Source organism: Melopsittacus undulatus, chromosome 4, assembly GCF_012275295.1.
Source record: "Melopsittacus undulatus isolate bMelUnd1 chromosome 4, bMelUnd1.mat.Z, whole genome shotgun sequence".
Lineage (NCBI taxonomy): Eukaryota > Metazoa > Chordata > Aves > Psittaciformes > Psittaculidae > Melopsittacus > Melopsittacus undulatus.
The window spans coordinates 13,478,813-13,503,593 of NC_047530.1; the positions used below are offsets into that span (position 1 = coordinate 13,478,813).

Below are 24,781 nucleotides of genomic sequence, written 5' to 3' on the forward strand. Positions count from 1 at the left end.
TTCTTATGCTTTCCAGGGAAGCATTAGCTGTCAGGTCTATAAAATCTCATAGCAAATAAACAGCTTTCCAAAGGAAGTGCAATAGAAAGTGTTAGTACTTTCAAGTAGGTTGAGTATTCCTCGGGGTGGGGGGGATGTGCTGATGGTGGGGGAATAATCAAGTATTTTGGGTTTCTTAGTAAGCAGCATAACATTGTGATGGTGTGTAACATCTTGCCCACTTGGTAGCATCAAAACCATTGGAGCTTTTCAGGTGTATGCAGGATCTGGTTTCTAGTAGCCAAGGCACAACTGGCTGTCGGTGGTCTGAGTGCTTTTGAACTGGTTTTGCAATGGTGTGGGAGCCAGCAGCAGTTGAGCTGTCAGCTGGTTAGCAGCTCCTTGAGGTCTGGTGGGATATGGAGGACTGAAAAAGCTTTTGCCTTCGGCAGCAAGGAGAATCTTTCCTGTTCTGGATGACAGCTGAGTACCACTGCAAATCCTCATATCATCATCTTGGGGTGAATATTTAGCTAGTGCCATTAATCTTGTTTGTGGAAATTGCCTGTTTGGAAAAATACTATTACCTAAAAATAGGTAACACTGTGTTTTCTTTCTGTTAGAAAAACATAGTGGGCATTAAAGAGTCAATTCCTTGGCTGATTTACTGAAAACATCAACCCATGTTAAGGTGAACTAGAGATCCAGACCCCAAGAGGATTAAAATCTCTTCAGATTTAGTAGGGTTTTTTTGCAGTTATTAAGTGAGACTTTAGCAGGCAATGAGTACTTCACTTCTTGGAATCTGCAGAATACCAGAAAATCTGGATAAAATTCAATTTCTACCTCAGTGAAAAAAATGTATGAGACTAGTGTGCCATCAATATGAATGTTCTCAAACAAATCATATCTGTTTATCAGGGAAGTTGAGATTAAGGCAGTCTTTTACCACAAGCCAAGTGACAGCTGGGAGCAGTGGATCCCAGGCTGAAATGCCATTGCAAGATTGTTCACCTGACTGGTAGAGCTAATATTCTGGGTTGCTGAAAAGGAGTATTCAGAAGTGTTTAAGCCAGTGAGAGTTAACACAAAGTAAGGAATTCAGGATTTGATTCTTTAAAATCTATATGGTGTGACTAGGCACAGCAGAGAGATACACAGTTCTGTCATGGTTTAAGCCAAGCTGTCAGGTAAGTACCATGCAGCTGTTTGCTCAGGGTAGGGAAGAAAATTGAGGGTAAAAACCTGAGTTGGGATAAGAGCAGTTGAATAATTGGAGTAAAAGTAAATTATAGTAATAATAGAGAGGAATAAACCCCACAAAACCCAAAACCACTCCCTCCCCAAAATATCCCCAAAACAAACAAACCAAAAAACATCCCAAAACCAAGTGATGCACAATACAATCACTCACCACCCTTTGTCTGATGCCCAGCCCAACCCAAGCAGTGATCAGTCCCTTCCAGGTGATTCCCCCCAGTTTATACACTGGGTGTGATGTGCAGTGGTATGGAATACCTCTTTACCTAGTTTGGGTCAGGTGTCCGGTCTTTGCTTCCTCCGAGCTTCTTGTGCCCCTCCTCACTTGCAGAGCATGAAAAGTACTTGATGAGCAACAAGTAAAACATTAGTGTGTTACCAACATTATTCTCAGACTAAAGGCAAAGCACAGCACTACATCAGCTACTAGAAAGAAAATTAACTCTATCCCAGCTGAAACCAAGGCAAGTTCTTTTTTTATTGTGAACCTTGAACGTTGTTTTGGGTTGAGGTTGTTTGAATCAAGTAACATTTGCTGTATGCTTCTGATTTAGCTAGAAGCAGGGTAAAAGTTTGAGCTAAAGGCTTGACTTCGGTATACATAAAAATCCCTTTTGTGAGATATGCCTCTTGCTGTTTGACTATCTGGCTCTTCTGCATCTTGCATCTAATTTATATTCCAACAGGATAAAATGAGCTTGGTAATGGCCTTTTAGCTTGTCGTCTTAAAACATGCTTAACCTGAAAGAGCCTACAGAAGTCGTGTCTATGAGAGTCTTACAGTCTAGTGACTGGGAATGGACTGACCTGTCAGCTGCAGGAATGCGTGTGAAGTGGGTGTCATATGGATCTTGTAACTAGTGGTGTTCAAAACCAAGACTTACATGTAGGTTTGCATCTGAGCACTATTCCAAAATCAACTAGAGTCAAAGAAAGTCCTGTAATGTCTTTATTGGACATTCACACAAAGTGTTTCCTACTGGGAGTATCTGCCCTAATTAAGGTGTCTAAAAGCCAGATGACCAGGAGTGAGCAAGGCACCACACCACCATCAGTCAGTGGGAAGAAGTGGGTGCTTTCAGGGAGTTATTAATCTCAGTTTATAATAGACATCTGAGAAAGACCAGGCAAGTTGTCATCTAGAGCTACCAGTTTCACACCAGTCACCTTAAAAAAAATCTTTGCTGTAGCTGATTCTGACTTTGGTATTGAAAATGAGGTAAATCCCATTATCAGTGTGAAAATTCAGTATTTCATGTACTTCTGCAGCTCCTTTAGATGAGATGATTCTGTCTCCTTGGGGCTGTAGTACACTTGTCATCTTCTCTTGATTAGGTACTTTGTCATTCCATGTTGGGATTATATTAATATTGTAATTTTCATAGAATCATAGAATAGTTATGGTTGGAAAGGACCTCAAGATCATCTAGTTCCAACCCCCCTGCCATGGGCACGGGCACCTCACACTAAACCATATCACCCAAGGCTTCATCCAACCTGGCCTTGAACACTGCCAGGGATGGAGGATTCACAGCCTCCCTGGGTAACCCATTCCAGTACCTCACCACCCTCACAGTAAAAAATTTCTTCCTTATATCCAGTCTAAACCTCTGCTGTTTAAGTTTCAGCCCGTTACCCCTTGTCCTATCACTACAGTCGCTAATGAATAGTCCCTCAGCAGCATCCCTGTAGGCCCCCTTCAAATACTGGAAGTTGTTAATTGTTTCCCATGGAGGAAAATAGCTCCCTAAACTGAACCTGACGCAGTTCAATTTGTTCATTTAGGAGGACTACAGACACTAGAGCAATGTGAGATGGTGTAATGTCCTTCATGGGGACCCTAACCTCTATATGTTACCATAAGGTAAACTTCAAAATTATTTTACTCTCTCATACCAGTTTTATCAGTAGAAACTGACTACATGTGCGGTTTATTGCAAGCAAGTATCCATACGTGTGGGGGTCACACGTAAGATACACCTACAGCTTTTGATATAGGTTGCAGCTCCAGTGAAGAAGAGTAAAGAAGCCTTTATTTTTGCAGTCGCTTCCTTAAATATCTATTAATTAATATTTAACATTATAATGCATATATTTAAAGATGTATATGTATTTAACATATATAATATATACATTATAACTACTGAAAACAGACATGATTTAAACTAAGAGAACAGTGTGTGTTTTGACAGCATCAGCCCCTTTTTGCTGTGAACATGAAGTACTTGTTAGTGGATGCAATTCAGCACTCTCTGACTCCACTTCAGTGCTGGTTTGCAGTCTAGTTAGTGAGTTGGCAAACTCACAGCTTCCCTGTACTCTTGTCTGGATTAATATCCACAAGCAATACACAAATACACAAGCATAAATGCAGGTGGAGCAGAGGCTGGATCGAGAGTAGCCCTGAGGGGAAGGACTTGGGGATATTGGTTGATGAGAAACTAAACATGAACCAGCAGTGTGTGCTTGCAGCCCAGAAATCCAACTGTATCCTGGGCTGCATCAAAAGAAGATGGTGATTCTTCTTCTCTACTCTGCTCTCATGAGATCCCTTCTGCTGTCCTGCATCCAGGTCTGGGACCCTCAACATAAAAAGGACATGGACATGTTGGAGTGAGTCCAGAGAAGGTTATGAAATTGGGGGTTGTTTGCTATGGAGACAGGCTGAGAGCAGCGTTTTTTCAGTCTGGAGAGGAGAAGTCTCTGGGGAGACCTTAAAGCAGCTTCCAGTCCCTAAAAGGGGCCAACAAGAAACCTGGAGAGGGTCTTTTGAGATGGGGCTAGATTGCCAAGCCAGCATACTGGGCAGTAGCTGATAGTGATCTGGGACTTATGGTCAGGGAAACTGTGAGCCGGAAGTTTAACATGTTGCAGACTGAAAGCATGGAGCTTCAGGAGCAAGCTGGAAACTTTTACTGTTTATATCTAGGCGGAGGGTGGGGGGAGGGAAGCATATTTTCCCACTGTAGTGCCTTCCTTATGTTTATACATGAGGTGAGTGGGATGGCACAGGACCACAGATTCCATGAGGACTTGTAGTCTGTGGAGTAAATACCATGCTATTCTGGTAAATCTGGTAAATTTACGTTCTACTTGTGGGGAGATTTGAGTCTGGTGTAGCTCAGAAGAAAGGGACAGAGCTTGCTTCTCTCACTTGCACTCTGTATTATTTGATTATTTTCTTCTCATGTACACTTAGTACATAAGAATGATTAGAGGACCTATATGAATAGCATCTCATACAGAAATGCAATCTGCTATTTATAGTAGACACAGAAACAGATGGCCAAAGCTCTTGCTTGTGTAGCCAAAGAAGCTGATGCTTTTCAAGCTGCAATCTTTGATGGGAGTTCTAGGGACCAGTCACATATGTTTTTAAAACAGTTTTGTATCTGCTTAATTTCTCTTGTACCTGTTGTACAAAGCAGAGATGGCTGGGCTAGATATTTGAAAAAATGCTTTATGAATTTGGATATGACTTCTGAGTTAAAGTGTTGAAACAGTGGCTGGTTTTCCTTTAAAAAAAGTGCAGCAACTTTTAGATGCAATCGTGTTCTGCCATTAACTTTGAAATTGTCTGAAAGAAATGTCTTGAATTGCTTGACGTCTCATGTGTTTCATCCTCGCCATTGCTAAGGTCCATTAATGATTCCATTATAAGCTCCTATTTGCAGAAATGGTTTTCTAAAAACAATCTGTGTTATATTATTATGTTGTTTATATTATATAAATGCTGATGGACTAGACACATATTAATAGCCTTGTGATTGTAGAAGCAGCAATTACTTGACTGGTGATTACTCTAACACAAAGTCTGCTGACTCTCAGCTCTTTGAAGGGGAGAATAAAATTTCTTCTGCAAATTGTGAAGATAATTTTCTTTGGAATAGTGATTGTTACACAGTGCTGGAGATCCTCTGCATGCAGATAAGCAGTAAAAGCTGGTTAGCTTCATGTAAGACAGTGTGATGATTTGGAAAAATTGTCATGGTGGAGAGCCTTATCTGTCACAAGGAATATAATGAAGATCCTAAAGGATAGCTCAAATCTGTCCAGGAAATGCTGGGTGGAAAATCATGCGTCTGTAAATATTTCTCTTTACCATACTTCTTCCACAGTGTGTCCTTGGGAAATGTTATGTAGAAGTGCGGAATGTCCTTGGGAGAGGGGATGATGAGGAACTTTCTGGTTCCCTTCCATCAGATTAATCACTGTCTCTTCCTTAGTATGTCACCATATCTTAATAATAAAGAGAAGAACACAGCATTAAACGGTGTACAGGGCAAGATGATGTGCTTAATGTCCTATGCTGCTGGTTTAGTTGCCCAAAGACCCAGTAATAACTTGTAACTCTGGGTACAGTGGAGTCATGAGCTGCCTCATCCATTAGGATCCTACAGGTAAGTTCTTCTAATGTGCCAGATTTTCTGTGGCTGCATTTGAAGAATAGTCTAGCCAGGACTCTTCTCCTCCATATGACTCTTTAGAGGTGAGTGAAGGGAACAGTACTTCACACATATCCTGAGCATGGTACTTGTTTCTGCCTAAAACACATGAGATCCCAGAAGGCTGCTTTTAGGCTGCTTTAGAAGGTTCAGCACAGGATATTCTAGATCAGTGATTCTTGATCCTTTTCAAATAACTTTATGCCTTTCTTTACAGCCAATATATCTTCCTGTTTGATGTATAGTGGGGGATGAAGGACCAAGTCCCACATCAGAAATACCCACTCTCAGTTAAACAAAGGCACAAAGACTGTAGATGAAAGGTGGCCCTTAAAAATTCCACGGCTTTGCTAGCAGATTCTGCTAGAGCTAGGCTGCCCTTCTGTCTGTTTCCTTTCTGTTTCCCGTAGTTCCTACAGCAGATACCTTAAATATCAATGGTAAAGCTTTCAACCTACAAATTCTTGGATAAAACTTGATAGTAGTTCTCTTGGTGAAGAGCTCTGAAGCCAGGGCTCTTAAGAGGTGTTGGCAATCACCTCCTAGCCAAGAAAGCTTCCAGCACACTGCTGGGTTACACAAGTGGATGTATATTCTAAGAGATGCAGAAATTGTATGGGTTGTCAGTGGTTTGCTCAGTGAAAATTTCCATTCCTTTAAGTGAGGAACTTCCAATAATACAAATAATAATAATAAAAAGGGAGTAGGAAAGAGAAGTTATTAGGGAAGGAGGAATTAAAATGTCTTAGCTGTCTCAAGGGAAGTAAGGAAAGAATGTGGAAAAGTTATGGCCTATATATATCTCGTGGTTATGACAATTTTTGTAGGGTGTTAAAAGAGACTTGTGCAATACCATTGCTTTTTTATCAGATTACAGACCTGTATGCTACCAGTTCTTTTGCCCAAGGCATTCCTGATTACCATCTCTGTAAGAGTTAGATTATTCAAAGTTTATTTAAAATAATTACTGTAATCGTCCATATATTGTCACAGTGTAAGGAACCAGAACATTGCCTTGTGTAATTCCCTTGCAGTTGTCTGAGAAATCTCACATCTGCTTTGCTAACACAGTGCAGATATTTGATGTGAAATCCTGGCTTTCATGCAAAGGGGCTGCTGCACTTTCAAGTTTATGAGGCGAGATAGGTAATACATTTATATTTTATCTGCTGTGCTTAACAATTGAATGAAGAAAAGTCTTAGCAGAGGTCAAGCATTGTTTGAATGTGTTGCAAATGGTTTCCCAGGGAAACAGCAAATCAGTACTCACAGCCTACTGCAGCATCTCCAGAACAACATCTAGCCACCAGCCATAGCTGAGTGTTTACTATAGTATTGGGGACCAAAAGCGATGCAGACTAAAGGCGAAGTGAGTGTGTGAGTAGGAGAGCAAGTTCAAAGGATGAAGAAACATTCAGCAAGAGTAGCACCATTACCATCTTACAATGTTTCTGAATTAAATTCGCCTGTGCCAGATGGTAAATGTTTTTTTTTTCCTGTATATCTAACACTAGGCAGGAATTTAGTTTGCATGCTCTGTTCCGTGCAAAGTAATGTGAATGTGTGTGTGTGTGTGTATTTATAAAGTAACTAATGCTTGGGTAGCATTTTTAGCACTTTAATACCATCTGGGGTAAGTGCTGTTAAATTTCTATTGCTTGATTTCAGCTGCTGTGTGAATAATTTCTGATGAAGAAGCTAATGTTGAACTGTGAACCACAGATAAAGTTGTGTATACTTCAATTCTGGCTTTTAAAATGATATGAAATTAGGTCCATGGAATGTTACTGAATTTTCCATAGTATTTTAATATTGTGCTCTAGATTTATCTTTTTTGCTTCAAAGACAGAGGCACCAACTTCTTTGTGCTTGCTATTCCTCAGCTTCAGATAGCAATTGTTCCCTTAAACTGCCCCCCCCCCCGATTTTCAGAAGTGTCAGCTTCTAAAGTGTCAGAATTAAGGATTGTTTTAGAAACAATTCCTTAATACAAAACCCATAAGAAATTGTGAAATTTGTTGTATACTCTTGATTGGATGTAACAGTCTCGTTTCTTAAAGAGTATGTACCAACTTAACATCACACTTCTGTGGCAACTGGAAATTTGGAGATGTTGTCCAGTGTGAGATACAGCTATGCTTATAGCATGATGCAGATCTGAAGCTTGTCATGCTGAAAATACACAGCAGATATATGTGCAGAAGGTTGAAAGGAAAGCTTTTCTAAAAATATACCTAATGTTTGAGTTCAAGTTTTTGTTTTAAATATCTCTAAAAATCTGAGGCTTTAACTGTGCTGTTTTGAGTTTATTATATTCAGTGTCAGATGTTTTGAAGAGCCATGCGGTACTTTGGGAAGTTGCTTCTTCTGTCAGAAATGAACTCTTTTCCCACCAGGTGTGGTACGTTGTTACAAGCATTTGAGCCCTAAAACTGCAGGGTGCCTGCTGTCTCTGGTTTGAGCTTTGTTATGCTGACCAGCAGTGAAAATGTGATTCCTTTTGGTGAGTTAAATTCAGCTACACCCAAGATAAAAACAAATCAAGAGACATGGTCCAGTGCTTGTCAGTAGAGCGTGACTTCCCGTCTACCTGCATCGAACTGACTTAAATTTCAGGTGGGACTGGATTTTGACAGAGCAGGCAATAGTTTGTGTCATTTTTCTTGGGAGTATGTGTGAAACTGAGTATTCTGCAGGCTTGGTAGTTACCTGGTGTTTCTTTCTTAAGGGAAAAATGCCTTAAAGAAAGTTGAAGGAGCTGATAGATCTGCTGCTTATATCAAATCTGTTGCTGTTGGACAGCACCAGATTTTGGGATGGATGATATTATAATTCATATACTCACCTGCTTTTAAAAGAGCAGAGTTACAGCTGGGTAAGCTGGCTTGCTGTGCTGGGTAAATGGGTGATTTGCTGCTCTTTATTTCCTGAGAGCTCACAGCACTGGCTGGACTCATGTCATGACAGGTGGTGAATGCAGAGGATTAAAGTCTGTCCCTACCCTGTAAGGTCTAAGACAACTCACAAGCTGTGATTACCTCCAATTTAACAAGTCCAACTGTTGTCAAGTGTCTCAGTCCAGCCTTAACCTTCCTGTGCTGGGCTGCAGCAGCAGTGTCAAATATTGCACTGCCTGTTTCTTCAGGGAGGGAAAATATAGTCATTGTAGGAGGAAAGGGCAATAGACTGGAAGTGACTACATGACAGCACTTGTCAAATCAGACAGACTGAAGATGGAAGTATTCTTGCCAAGCACTCTTCTGACCAAGCTGAACTAATACTGGACCCATACATTAAATGTGTGTGCATCCAGTTTTACAGATCAGCAAAGATTTTATGAGGGATTCCCAAAGAATACTAATGGGGTAGGGCAGCCAGCTTCCCAAATATGCCTGCTCCTCCTTTTCCTCCCATGCACTGGGAAGCCATGCTGCAGCAACTTGGACTCTGAGCCTGTGTGCAGGGAGGAGAGCAAGGGAGCAGTGCACTTCAGTCTTTCAGTGGTTGAGGTTTGTGGCTTCCTAGATAACTTCTGGTAGAACCACAGAAACTGCTGACTTCTGTGATTCTGTGATTCCGGGTAATGGTGTGAAATCCAGGCAAGTACTGCTTTACTCCTTCAGCAGTAAAGAGGCACCCAGATATTTGTGCAGATCACTGACCAGGAAACATTGCTTATGTGGAAAGAAATGGAACAAAGCATGCTGTGAGGATTGGCGCATTGGTCTGAGTGGTTCTGGAGAACGAGATCTGTATCAAGCTGAGATCACAACCACTAGATACTTTTGAAAATGTGTCTTCATGTCAGTCTGGCCATCCCACACTCCTGAGCATGGAACCAGCTATAGCAAGAGGGCTGTATGTATGCAAGTGCCTGAGCTAGGTGTATTCTATGGACCCTTATCCCAAAGGTACCGTGATGGAAAGGCAGGGCTGAGACCTATTGAAGCTATTACCCCAGGGGCAGTGGAGAAAAACTGAAGCATGTGCTTAATGCATGTAAGTGCTGCCATAGACTGAGCCTGAGATAGTCAGATTTGGACTCATCCAGGTGCATGTAAATATCAGCCTCGGTAAGTACTAAGAAAGTTGTCTTGAGCTTCCTGGAGTCAGCAGGAGAGCTGGACACCTCTGAGAGGTGATTCATCTCCTAAGATTGGTGTCTTAAGGAAGCTGGAATGAATCACTCTCTGGAGGCATCCATCAAAAAGGAGAGGCAATAGTTTATGTAGGAGATAAATACAAGCAATTTGATATTGAGTTGTGTGTCAGTGTGCTGATTGTTTTTACACTTGGATCTTAGGAGACCCATAAACCGGCCTGGATTTATTGCAGTGTTTCTTGAAAGTAAAAGCTATATCATAATTAGCTAATAATGAGATTCATATAAGAGATTTCTGGAGTGTCCTGGGTCTGAACTCTCTTCACAATAACTTCATCTTGAAGCAGCCTCACTGCTTTCATTGAAGCTGCTCTTGATTTACTGCAGCGAAAGCAAAAATGAGAGTTCAATTCAGAATGTCTGTTTCTTTTTGGAAGTGTCACTGACTTTTATCAATGACAGGATTAATTGTCAAAGGATTTTTTAATACAGATTCATAAGTTTTTATTTTGGAGTAAAGTGTGTAAATTGTGAAACTATTGAAGGTGAATCTGGTATAGCGCCTTACAAAGTTTGTACAGAGGTTTTCTTTAATGGGATGGTGTGCAGCTTTGAAGCAAATTATTTGTGTTTATCTGTTGCTCAGTCAGTGCTGAAGTGGTGAAAAGCTGGTCTGACCCCAGGCAAATTAATCCTACAATTGGTTTGAGTTGGTATTGGGTTAGGTATATTTTGGGGCAAAGAAAGTCATGTAGATCTGTTGCAGCAAAGGATATCCCTTTAAATGTGTGTTCAAGGGACTGATTTGGAAGTTGTTATTGAGATACTCTCATAGGGACTATTTATGTAAGCAAAAGCTTAAAATACAATCTTTGTTTCAGGGCTGTAATAAGGGGACAAATGCTTGTAAGTTCCTCAGGGTTGTTCCTTCAGGCAGGTATGCATTGGCTTCACTTGGATAAAAAAGTGTCTTATAGTCCAGCTCCCTCCTCACAGAGCAGTCTGGCATGGAAGTATCCCCTCAGAGGCTGAGCCAAAGCTCGCTGAAATCACTTGGTCTTCCCAGGAACCTCACCAAGGCCTGGATCAGTTCCCTGCCCTCTTCTTTCTCTGCAGCGCTGAAGCAGCTTGGCTTGCCCTTCCCCAGCAGCAAGTAACCAGGAAGCTGCTCTCTGAGGTGTTCATGGTGTGGAAAGATCTTATAATCTTTGACACAGCTATTTGTATGTTTGTATGTCTGGTCCTGCCTTTCCCAGGCTTCATTCTGGATAGAGACCAGATGGGTAAGGAAGGAGCAATAAGCAGGGGCTAGTTGCATGTGAAAATTTCTGTGCTAAAGGAAGAGATGTTCATACCCTTACTGTGGATCAGTGTTTTCTAACTCCATGTTTGTCACAGCTAAGTATGAGATTTTGACATAATGTTTGTTTTTCCCAAGGCAAATGGAGGTGCCAGCAATGTTTTTTTGGCAGGAGAATTCAGTCCAAAATACTCCACTCCAAATGGATGTTTTAAATCTTTTTTTCTGTAGATCAATGTAGGTTTTTTTATGTAGAAGTTACAGAAGTTTTGATTTCAACATATAAAAATCATTCTTAATTTGCAGCACTTTCTTCTGTATTCCTTCAAGCTGTAAATATGTTATGTCAGGCCCAGTAATTTAAAAGATATGTAGCCATTATGTCTCAAAATACATACTGTAGCTGCCAGTTCCACTACACATGTTGTCAAATAAACATTTTTTCCAGGATCTGTTCAGACACCCCCATGCTGGTGCTGGTGTATTATTTTTGGTGTCAAGTCAATGGAATTCCTTGTCAGTGCTTAAACAGAGGCAGTGATAAATTTGAGATGCGTTGAAATGATAATGGGGAAGTCTTCTTGCTTAAAGTAAGGAAAAATAAAAAAAGCCAGGGAAAACTTACATGCTTTATACTGTTCTTTCAATAATATGTAGATGGATGAACAAGTGGAACAAAGATTTGAAGAGAGATTCAGGTTTTTTAATAATTGTGTTTTGGGGAAGGGTCTTGAACCAGAGCAACACAAAGAGGAGCTGTTTGCTCCAGTAAGAAACAAATTGTGAAGTCCTCCAGAGACAGCTGGCCACTATGCTCTTGCATCAGAGCTTCCCAGAATGCAGTCTGCAGGTTGCTTACGGCTACTAAAGCTTTTACATGCTTCCTGAAAAGGTCTTTTTTTTGTTTGTTTGTGTTTCAATGGTTGCAGCTGTTGAACATAATGGGTGTTGCTTCCTGAAGTATGTTTTCTGCTGCAGTTCACGTTCGGAGGCTTTACAACACAGCATTGGATGCAAACCATGCACATCATCTTCCCTGGTTTCCCTGGAAAGCATCCATCTCAGAGCAGGTTCTTCATAAGAAGAACATGTAGTTGATGGGCAAAAAGATGCATTTACAGACTTGCAAGTTTTCATCAGGTTTGAATGCAGAGCCAAGCATGCAGAAGCCAAGCATCAAGCATATGGCAATTAAAATGGGAACCCCAGCATCAGTGATCAGCAGCTACCTGTGGGGATCTGAGGAGATGAGAATCAACCACAGCATGAGTAGGTGCCTTTGAGTGACTTATTTAGCAACTATTTACCACTTCCCTTACATGCAAAAGGTGAATAATCGTGTATGTATATATTTACCCATATGACATGGCTTTATTGAGCATAAATGGAAGCTTCTTGACTCTTCAGTATGTGTGTTAAATATCAGTATTATCACTACTGAGATGTGGTCTTTCCCCTGATGTTGGACGGTGTAACAGGGAGAGAGTGTGGCACTGCCACTGCAGTGTCTGTTCTGATTTGGAATGCAGTGCGTTGGTGGTGGTTAGAGACAGTACCTAAGCACAATGCATGACTAGCGTGTACAGGGGTGATTTTTTTTTTTTACTAACTTGGATTTCCTCTGAAAATTAGGTGGGAACTACTCATCTGGTAATGAGTAATTAGGTGCAAGGTTATAGAGTGACACATCCACTTATCAGGCACAAAGTTACTTATAGGATGTAAAACTTATTCACTCCCTCTGCTGCTTCTCTGTTCACTTATATTGCCAGTATATGAGGGCACATGGAAGTTGTTGAGATTTATGCTTGTAAGCCAAGTTGCTGTCTGCTGATTTGAAGTGAATGCCTGTGTACATACACTGATGGGATAATTGGTAGAAATTGCTGATGGATGTCACTGTTAAACCACAACAAAAATATCTGCTTCTTTTGCTTTCTGCTCTTGACAATAGTTAATCATTATACAAGAGAAATGCTGTACACCATCACTGAGTCGTTTGTTTCTCATTAAAATTTGAACATGTTTTTTTCCCTAAGACAAAAAAAAGTTGTAACCTTCTCATCCCCTTCAAACATAAAAACTTTCAGAATAAGAAAACAGTAAATGAGCAAGGCATACATGCATAACTCTTAATGCACAGAGACCATTGCAGTGTCTCAGAGATGTGCTTAAATGGAGAACATCATCTCCAAATACAAGAGACACAGTGAAATGATTTTTCTTCACTGAACAAGAGATGCTTATTTGTTGAACTTGTGTAGCACGCTGCTTGCAAAGACACCATCCCTACTGCTTGTTTTCTTGGTTTTATTATATGTAATTATGGCTTCATGTCCTGAGACAAGCTGCTGGTTCTAAACTCACTGAAGGGGGGGGGGGAGAGTTTACTCTTCAATTTTAGCTTCCCAGGTCAGCTGTTATCTTCACATATGTCAGTGTACGCCCAGACAGCCTGGCTGATTGTACGGGCTTGCTGTGGGTTTACACCGGTGTAATGATGGGCAGGATTTCATTTTACAGGCAATCCCTGTGGCTGAAATAAAATAAGCTTATGGACCTAACTCACTGTTGGATTGATGGTGTTGTATAGCCCTTCCCCCCTGTTGTGTGCCACCAGTAGCAAGCAATCCAGTTAAAGCTATGGCTAATTCAACCTAATGAGGTTTTATCCTTGTAAAATGAACACAATAAGCTCTCTTCACTTCTACCAGTAGCAGTGCAACTCAGTCCCCTTTCCTGTAAGGCCATGTGCATTTGATATTTCCCTGGCCACAAAATGCACATTATCTTCTCTTTACTGACCAGAATTTCATTGCAAAAGTCTCCAGCCCTCATGATCATGAACTGGTATCAACATGAGCATGTGCACAGGCTGATGGAAGCAATAGGCCTGTGATGTGTGAGCAAGTCCATCATTGCTGTGGATGCTCACTCTAACAGGTAACATTACACTGTAAAGAAAATGTTGTAAATTCTTTCACCAGGGCCCAATTTAGCAGGAACATTCTATTGACGCACTTTCCACATAACACCAGACTGGCTTCTACCTCCACCCATCTGTCAAAACCCAGCCATTGTTTCCGCAGCAGTGGTATGAAGACATCATTTTGTCAGTGCAAAAACAATGACACATTAAGAGCTGAGATTTTGAGGACACTGTAAAATAAGCATATTTTAATACTGAATTAGTAAAAGGTAAATTGCAGGTGCCTTGACTGATTTTTTTGGAAAAGGTGGTCTGTCTCCTGACTGCTGTGGTAGCCGCAGGTGACCATTGCTCTGCAGGACTGTGGGAACATAATACGAAGAAACTGTCCAGCTCATTTACATCACCTATTTAACCATCAGCTTAGCTGTGTAATCAAAAATAGAATATGTATTTTTGCAGATACCAGCAAGCCAAATGTAGGTATCTCTAAATAAGCCAACACTTTGTGTTGGTAATCCAGTGTCATGAATGCGTGGATGGCTTTTAGAAGGAATTCAGTTGCCTGTTTGAGAGGTTCTAAATTTCCATCAGGGCAGCTGGTTAAAAAACAAATGAAAAATAAAACAATTCTGTGATGGCCCTTCCATAAAACTTACTTCCAGGCTGATTTTTTTTCTTTCTTTTTTTTTTTTTGAACACTGATTACTTTACTGCAGTCCTTTCAATCCATTTTTGGTAACAAGTTTGAGACCAGAAGAGTTGTCACAAATGAAATGGAATGCTTTTTTTTATTGTATTCCAAGCACTGCTGTCACATGCTAAATATGTCATATACATGAAGATAATCTGAAAAGACTAGTTCTTAACCCTCAAAGCATAATCACTTCTCTCCAAGCCCCTTGCAAATTAAGAAACTTATTTTTTTTCTGCCCAAGGTGAGGACATATTTTCTCACTGTATGAGCTGCATATGGAAATCTGCAAGTAATGTATAGCATCTTTCAGTGGGGCAAGAGAGCTGCACATAGTTTACAGATGGATGGTAAAAATGGTTGTCAGGACAAGATATGTGCTGCTGCTTCCTGGTTTGAATGGATACAGCAGCAGCAGCTCCTCCTGCAGCTGGGACTCAGAATGGTGTTCAAGAATGTGAAAAGGCATGGACTTCAGTGATATTAATCATATGGTTTAGGGTAGTCACAAGTACAATTACCTTGCTAAATTTAAGCATGCTTATATATTATAAGTATATAATAATTAGTGCAAGACACAGACAGACTTTGTTAGAAGCATGTGAAAAGCTGTGGGTTCCCCTTGCTTGTTTCCTTTTGGTCTCCATCTGCAGAGAAATGGCCTTACTTCTTATGCTATAAAGCATCCACATTTATAGGGCAAGGAAAAGGATTTGCTGAAATGGAATAATGAACTAAAAACAAGAAATGGGAAAGAGCAGGGGTTTGTTTTTACCTATTAACTAAAAGTCATCCACATGGATTTGACTCATTATGATGTACTTGATATAATCATATGCGGTCCTTTCCAGTTCTCCTTTTCCGCATTCGTTGCTTTGTCTATCAATTATAGCCATCAAGTGATGAAGAAACACATCTAGCAGCAAGATCTGGAAGTCTGGGAATGTTTTTCTTATTTGTCTGTGTTTTCCCAATCTCTTCCAGTAGCATTCCCTTAAAATATCAAATGATGCCCAAAATGTTGATTCATTCTCAGTGTGTGATTCATCTCTGCTAAAGCCACAAACTGTTCATGCTCAGCATTGGTTGTGTCAGTCTACAGAAACTGGATGAGGGTTCTGTACACAGTGAGTTGCAGGTATCTGTATAACCTCTTAGATCAAGTAGTCAGGTTAAAAGAAGGTCAGGTAAAACAGGTAAAAAGTCCAACCCAGTTTAAAATTCTCTACTCAGGATGGTTGTGATGGGGCTCAGGTTGGATGGGGTGCTGAGCAATCTTATCTAGTTGAAGATGTCCATACTCATTGCAAGAGTTTTGGACTAGATGACCTTTAAAGATCCCTTCCAACCCAAACCATTCAATGATTCTATGATTCTGCTATTCCATTTATATTCACAGGGAGAGGCAGATAGTCCCAGGGAACTATTTTTTCTCATCTGAAGATTGACACCTAGAATAAGCTAAAGAAATCCAACCCAAGCTCCATCACTCCTTTGCTCTGATGCCTTTTAGTGCATAGTGTCATGTGGCAAGCTGTGATGGCACCATGCTGTTTTCTTCTCTGGAGAAGACATGATCTCACTGCTTAAGACTGTGAAGTCTCCATAAGAGTGTGGGGTTTATGAAGGTATATGAAAGTTCAGTGGAAAATGCTGCTCTTGATACTTCTAAATTTGGAGGGTCTCTAGTGGATCCCTGCTTGGTAGCTGGTAATTGCTGTGTGAGACAAAGAACTGGAGTTAAATGGTTCTGCTTTCCTTTCCTGTCATGTGGGGTAGCATTGCACACATGCAAGGTTTCGTTGCTGTACTGTGTAAATGGTGGTTTCCTTGTGGCTAGGATCAGCTTTGGTTAAGTTAGCGCAGCACGTATCTATTCACCTTCCCTGTCAAACTGTATCCTTAAAATATGTCCAGATTCAGTAGCGTTAGATGACCCAGGCTTTCTAGCTGTAACAATGAAATACTGATAAATTGCTGTGCTATGATTGCTTTCGAGTATAAGGGAAGATTTCAGTAAATCAAGCAGTGACTTTTGATTAAATGCAATCTCTGGAATCACAATTTAGGTCTCAACTGCTGAGTTTTTCAATGTACAGGAAAAGATTGATGTTGCTTTGTTGTACCAGATATAAATAACTCGGAGCTCTTTTTGCATGTGAGGAAAAATAGATTTCCTTGAAATTTTGGTTGTGGTTCATCTGCTAGACTTTTGCTGAGTGTAAAATGAATCTTGGTCTTGTTCTAAATTGTATCTGAATTGAGATGTAGCATGTGTGCTTCGACTAAATGAAACCTCTTTAAATGATGCACATCAAGTGAGCAGTGATTTAGTCAAAGCACCTTGGTGGCTGCTTCTCCAACGACAGGCAGTCAGCAAATGCTTTCTGAAAATAAAACTTCTGTAAGTTGGGGACTGGAAAATTTGTAAGTGCCTTTTTGAATATTTAGCTTCAGAGGTACTCATGAAGGCTGGAACTAACTGTCAGCTGTCAAATAGAGGTTCTGTGCTGCTTCTGGCAGGGTGAATGGCCAAGGGCTGCCATTTCTAATGTGCTTTTCAACCTCAAGAGTTGCTTGCAAGATGTTTACAAAGTTTTATGAAGTAAGTAATGTTATCCTTGTTTGGTAAATGGGAGGAGTAACACTTGAAGTTATGAAATGAGTGAAACAAAGTCACGGGGGGAGTTGTGTGATTGTTAGATTGATATAAAATGAATATATGGAGGTGAATAGCTTTTTAAAGGTCTGAAAATATCCAGTAGGCTCTAAAAAGTTCAGCAAAGAGTAATGCTCACCAAAACTTGGGAAGACAGTACAGTGCTTAGACATCATAGAGGTCTTAATTTTTTGAAGTTGATATTTGTGTGTCACAGACAGTGGGTTCTATACTGCATTGATTGAATTTATAGGACTGTGTGGCAAGGTGGAACCTAGACTTTGGTGTCCTCCTTTTGTCACAGCTCTCTTTTACTGACAGAGGAGGAAGGAAAGAGCATGTTTGAGAAAGATCATCTCTAGGGGATTAGCTTCTGGTTCAGTCACCTATTTGAAGGGTAAAAACTGACCTTGGAGGTTATAAATAGGCTGAGAAAGGATTTTTCTGTTAATACCATATTCTGTGCATCTCTTCCTTTGCAATCTTTGAGGTTAGACATGGTGAATCAAATAGCTTTAAGTTCATTGAAAGTTATATGAAGCCTTAGCTTCCTTGGGCAAGAGAGTGTTGCCTTAATTCATGCAGTTTCTGGGATCTTGAATACAGTCCTTGCTTTAGAATGAGCTTCTATGGTTTTGTTTGGCTTGGAGTTATTTGCATTTGTAGTGTTCTGGAATGGATCTTGTAGCAGTAAAGGATGTTGTCCTCTGAGATGCCTGCCAAATTTATTGCAACATTTGGCACCTTACACATACGTTTTGTCTGTATTTTTGTATTGTTTCAAATGTGAAATAGGTATGATTATCATATTAAATCCTTCCAAGTCATGGCAAGGTTAGTGGCTGCTCTGGGTATATGTGTACTCCGTAAGTTCAGGTAAGATGGTCACCAGTTGAAGTATCAGCTGCAAAAAAAGCAGTTGGTGAACTTAACTGACGATGAACACACATTTATATTTACCAAAATGGCCTGTCATCTTGACTTTCTGACTGAGAAGAGGACTCTCTTGTGCTGCTCACGTGTTGAACTGACCTCTTACACGGACACCTTCGATAAATTTGGGAGTTCATGCAAGATCACTGTGCACACTCTGCCGTATTCCAGCACTGCACTCTTTTCTTTTGTTTGCTGGTTCTTAATCCAGTCCTTCAAGCTCTTACTCATAAAATGTGGTGTGAGTGGAAGATTTTTCATCTGATAGCACTGGTAATTCTGGGACCTGGGTCTTCTCTGCTGCCTTGTTCCTCTATACAGCCTCCACATGAAATGAAGCATCTTGGTGTGACCTGCATCTAGCAGAAGAAGAAAAAACAACTTCTCTGAAGATGTGGAGATTCTGATATAGTGCATGTAAAGTCTTAAAACTTCAGTGGTTTAGCAGAAGTCCTTACTAAAAAGACCTATCAATGACCATGGCTACATTCCATACAAGAGTCTCCAGGTCCATCCTGGAAAGAGAAAACTCCCCTCTGGAGAGGCTCTCAGCACTGACTGTGCAGTAGTGGTTCCTCAGCCCTCCTTTCTGCCCTAACGGAGAATAGTGACCTCTTCTTTTCCCTGACTCAGTGTCAGTGCTCAGGAAGGGGCCCATGTGAGTACAAATTCGTTTGACTGTTCAGACCCTATAGATGGAGCCATGGGGCTACGGATATACTGCATCATAGGGCTCTCATTTCTTCAGGGGAAAGGCTGGTTTTCATACAGCACCTTTTTTTTTTTTTTTTTTTTCTGTACGGGGGGAGAGAGTTAAGCATTTATTTACTTACTTATTTACTTTATTCTGACCAGAGCTGAAACCTTGATTTTTGCAGTGTGCTTCCTTTCTCCTGCTGAATCGTTTGTGTGCATTTCACTGACAGAGCGTTTGAAACCCCTGCTTTCCTCCAGGGAGTTTACAGCCAAACTGATGCAAACTCTTTCTTCTCAGGTGCCTCACAATCATCTGTCATCCAATGCAAGCCAGGAGGCAACTGCCCCAGCAGACACAGAGGCATGACTAGGCAGCTCTCCCCTCTATCTGTTGCTGAAGATTCTGCTGCTCCCATTCTTGAGCTGCAGAATCGAAGTCCCTCGGGAATCTGTCGGCACAACAGAGTCGAGAGGCAGAGCAGATCAGGTAGGCATAACAGCCACATTCCCAGCGTCACAGGATACCTGCAAAAGGCCTCTTTCGTCTGTCTTTTGAAAGACAGTGAAGAGTCTGAGCATGTTGACATTGATTTACGGTGCTGTGAACAGCAAAGCCACATGAAAGCCCTTCCTGTATCTGTGGACAAACTGGGGTTAGGTGGGAAGGAAGCAAAGGTGGGAGGAAAAGGTCTGAGCCTCAGTAGGTACATGTAGTGTGTTAGATATCTCAGAAATCATGAGACCACTAGGCACAGAAGATCTTGAAAGGATAATGAATGCAGACACACAAATTAATTCTTATAAAGTGGTTATGTTTCCTCAGCTTCAGCCTGGCCAGAGACCAGGACCCTTAAAAGCCAGCCATGTTCCTTCTCAAAGATATTGGCAATCTTAGCACACACCATGGACAGTCTGATGAAGAGGAAGAGAAGGAGAAACAGGTGGAAGGATATCTAGGGAAGACCATCACAGTTCAGATCATCAATCAGCTGCACATCAGGGCTTCCATCAGGAATATGTTACCCCCTTTACAACAGAAGTTTAGCTCAACTGACCCTAGAGATACGGTGTACACTGACCTCTCCATGGTATCCACCCATTACCAGCAGGGATGGGATAGAAGCAGTTAAAATATGCATCCACAAGCTTTTGAGTCTGTCGAATTGTACTGTTGAGAAGGAAACAGACATTAAATGACTAAAATAATTTAACTATGCAAGTTCTTTGGAAGACTGCCTGTGTAGATACTGTGAGCAAAAAAAGGAGGAAGAACAGGTTGGATCTCCCTTGCATACTGGAACAGTAGGAGATGAACCTTTCTCTTGTCATTTCATCACCGATGGCAGCAAGAGCCAGCCATTTTCTTCTTGTGTTGGAAAATGGAGGGATCTCATACTTGAGGAATACTCTTTTGATGGAAACCCTCAGAAAAATATTGGAAGTGATTATTGCTGCAAGGAGTGAATAATGCAGCATCTCGCAGAAAAGATGATATTTAAGATACCAGAAAAGCAATCTATTATAACTTTTGCAGATATCAGCCTGAAATAATGCTGTGCATGCTGGCACTAGGGTACATCCAAAATCAGAATCTGTCTAAGAAGGGACTTTAGACCACTTGACAAAAGAGTAGTGCTTTGACATCATACTCTTCTAAACATTTATTTTGCATTTATTAATTTCTCTTTTATCCTTATCTTCCCTTCCTGATCAGGGAGGTCTAGCTAGAGGTGACCTGACAGGTAGGGAAACTAATACAAAAAATACTATTTTCCAAGATGTAGCTGGCAAATAGTGAAAAGTGTTCAGAATATAAACTCTAGGGTTTGGTTTTCCGCATCTCACTCTTCTGAAAAATTAAAGCAAAATACTTCTCTGTTACCATCCTGTCACAGAGACATCACAATCAATATTATAGGTAAAAGGATCATGTAGTAGTATTTCTGTTAGCTGCCTTTCAACACAGTTTGTCATTGACCACTGTCATCTCAATCTGTTACCTGCAATATCATTTGCATTCTTTCCCTGTCGTTTCATCTGTGTTGAGTTCTCAGATTGTTTCTGTGCTCTTGACAGAGTAAGTCTGTTGGTTTGTTTCAGACCAAACTAAACGCAGACACCAGGGATTTCTTCTGCCTTGTTAAATGTAAGAAGCTGTCTGCCACCATTTTGGCTGATCAGTTTCTTTTTCCTTATTAGCATATCATTCAGTATCTGAACACAAGTGCTACTTTCTAGCTTACTCCAGCCCCAGCTTCATGACTTGGAAATCATTAACCCTATTTAGTGTGAATCATGTGGCTGCTTGCTGCATGTCTTTGAGCTCAAGCCCTGTAATTATTTTTAAAGACATTTCTTATATTGTCCTCTTGATTCTTTGGCCAGAATTTAGGTGCGCACATCTCTTGGATTTTGAAATCAACTGTGAAGCCTCTATGTCACTTTGGCTGGGGTTTTATCTGAATTTCACTTAAACCAAATTTAAATATCTAGTATAGGAAGAGAAAATTGCGTCCAGTGGGCTTAGATATATATGAGAATGAAATCAACTGCCTTCTCACCATACTATACTTGCATTATCATTAAATATAAAGGGCTCCTAGACAATATATTTGGCCTGAACACACAAGTATTTGCTGGCTACATTACATGGGATGAATCCTACTGATTCATTAAGCACTTAAGAAAACTCTCCACTATGTTTAATCTGGCTAAAACTTATAGAGGTCTTTAAATCCAAGGTAGGACTTGCAAGAAATGTATGTTCCTATGCCTTTCCCTATCATTCAAATTTGGGACTGTTAAATCCAAGGGAAATGCTAAAGGTAGTGTCATGCAGAGTAAGAGCAATTACATAGTTATTTGGAAATTGGCAAATGAAAACATTGATACAGGTGCTTTAGTGTTTCATTGTTCTATGATTGTTTTAGCTGTTAGCTGAAGAAGAATTAATTGCATGGTAGTTTTGCTTAGCAGAAAACCTGCGAGTGGATGTTACATAATATATTTTTTAAGCCATTCTAACATGCAAATAGACTGTAATTTACCTTTTAATAGAATATGTCAGTCATTACTAGTACCATAAAAATGCCAATTTTTTTCTCAGCAGTCAAAGACAATGCTAAAGTGATGCTTGCCTTTTCAGACCAGTGTTTGCATGATTTTAATAAACCTGTAATTTTGTTTAAATTCTTGATTCAATACTAAACAATGGCGACACTAAATGCTGATTATTTTTAGGAATAAAATACCCACCATAAAATTGCAATTACAAAAAGCTCCATGTCTTGGTTAGGAAAATTCTTGATTGCAAATATGCTCCCTGCGATGATGAATTGGTTTTTAGATGTAATGTTGGTCTAGTGTAATAATTTTGAACCTTAGTTTGCCATTTCTTTATAGCTGTAGTAAGAACAGTAATACAAAAGGGAAGTAAATCTGAGTCTGAAAGGGTATGATTTTCACATTTATGTTGAATGTAGGATAGCGTATGCTCTCGCTGCAGTGGCTCTATAGCTCCTCTTAACAATTATAATGTTTCTTATGTATATCACATCACGTGTTGATGTGACTAATAATTGACAGCAATAGTTAAAAATAGCTGCAGGTTGTGATTTTTAAAAGGAGTTCCTGTTTATTCTATCAACTTCTGTGATATGGAACGTCCCTTCCAACCCATTCTATGATTATGGCATGGTTTAATGGAATACATGGTTGGATCTCAGTGCTGCTGCATGAGCTCATGGGGCAACAGTGTTAGTGGTCTTCAGTATCCAATGCAGCTCAATTCATTGTTTTCAGCTGGGATCTGTGAAATCAAAATAGGGTTCATGGGTTGCATCTCTGGAAGATGTAGCTGGAGAGCAGGTCATCAGTTGGTAAGATTAAATTCTCTACATTTCCATTAGAAAATCTGCAGCTGGTCTGCAGATTAGATCTGAAAAGTCCTGCACTAAAATAGGAAATGATAACTTCCAATTCCTCCTTGTTTATGTGTAGAGATTTAATCTAGGCATGCTAAGCTTCAGTCCTGACCAGCTTCCTTTTTTAACTTTGAAAATGTAAATATATCAACCTTCTCTGCTTGGGCATGTAAAACCACCAAACTGTTTCTTCTCCATCCCAACTTGGAAATAAAAAAGTGATTCTTGACTTAAAGTCTTGAATAATAATAACTGGCTCTTGACTTCAGATGTACAGGCTCTGTTTTTAAGTTGCACACATACACATTAATTGACTTTATAATGTTGGCTCCAAGGTTTATAGCTTTATTCTAGAAGTTCGGCTAACAGAAGGAATGAAGGGCTGATAAAGCAACTAGTGGTGTAGCTTAACCATAACACTGTTACCTCAGTCCTCGGTATAGTGTTTGTATTTTGTTCCTGTCCCCTTGAAGTGACAGAAACAGTGTTACTGTCTCTGTGCAGGATTCCAATGTTTGTGGGATGTAGGGGACTTACAGAGAGAAGGCAAGGGATGGTTTGTGTCTGGTGTCTAGCCCAGAGGGGAGATTCTGCTAAGAATTGTTTTGAATGTATTCATAATGTGCACTACTCTTTTCTTTTTCTATTCTTTTTTCTTCAGGAGAAGAAGGAACACAAACACACACAGAGAGCAGCAGCCAAGAAGCTGAAGGACAGACACGATGCCAGTCTTGCACATCCACATTCCTCAAGCTTATCTGGAGATTTCTGATCATTTTGTCCGTCTCTTCTTCCTGGGTCGGGACCACACAGTTTGTCAAAATCACGTATGAGACCTTTGACTGTCCTTTTTTCATTACTTGGTTCTCAACAAATTGGAACATTATGGTTTTTCCCATTTATTATTCTGGGCACCTTGCAACTGCACAGGAAAAGCAGTCTCCAATCAGAAAATTCAGGTAGGCTTTATTGTGGCAATATTGATCAGCCTGATCTCTGTGGACTGAGGTCACTGCTCTTCTTGGTTTGACCCATGGTGCCAGAAGGCAGAATAAAGGTCATGCTGCAGAAAATCCCATTCATAAATAGCTTACAAAAACCTAAAAGATGACTCATATATACTTGAATAAATGGATCATTAATTGTTAGAGGGGGTTTTTACTGAGTTGCAAAGGTCAGTAATTTGCTTATAATCTTGCTGTTATACTATCTAATATTTCTATATTTTTTGCTTGTCTGGATCAGGCAATTAACCTGTTCTGGTCTATTTACGATGGAACAATAACATAAAGGGGAACCAAAACAACTCATAGTTGAGAAGAAAGATGCTCAAAGCTGAAGAGATGGCTTCCATGCAGGGGACCATGGCTTGCATTCTATGCTCAGTCAGTATAGCAGGCTGAAAACTGCCCTTTCCTCCTCCTGCTGCATAGCACAGAGGGAGAGGATCCTAGTAGCCTTCTCTGCTCTCATTTGTGCATGGTAGGAATTAAAGCAGGTTGCAGACTGTTGGGTTTCCTCCCCCTGTAGCTCTGAGGAGTAAGTTGGCATAGCAGCCTAGTGGCTGCCATCCTGAGGAAATGACATGAAGGCTTTGTCCCTTCTTCCATCAGGCTCCATGTGGAAATACCTCTTCCTCTGTGTAGCAAGAGCCAGGGGAAGACATCCCTCTGACTCCAGCTTTCCCTAACACTACATGGCAGTATGTTGTAATTGAACTTTCAACTTCAGGTGCAAAGGAGCCCATAGTACCAACTATAACATTATTCTGCAGAGCTGGAAATTGGTAAATCTCTCTTCAGTCGGCACTGTGGAATCACAGATATACGAGGTTAGAGAGGAATCCAAACAGTTCATCGCA

The 24,781-nt window shown here is 40.4% G+C and overlaps 1 protein-coding gene across 3 annotated transcripts in view; it reads left to right on the forward strand.

Moving 5' to 3' along the window:
* SLC35F4 (solute carrier family 35 member F4) overlaps positions 1 to 24,781 on the forward strand; it is a 129,553-nt gene that overhangs the window by 83,428 nt on the left and 21,344 nt on the right. The window contains exons 2-3 of one of the 3 annotated variants that reach the window (XM_013129868.2): positions 19,296 to 19,484; positions 23,582 to 23,879. In XM_013129868.2, the coding sequence (XP_012985322.2) occupies positions 19,296 to 19,484; positions 23,582 to 23,879 (487 nt within the window). The remainder of the gene's footprint in view (positions 1 to 19,295; positions 19,485 to 23,581; positions 23,880 to 24,781) is intronic. The other 2 variants (XM_005152354.2, XM_031051869.2) reach the window with 2 other exon arrangements.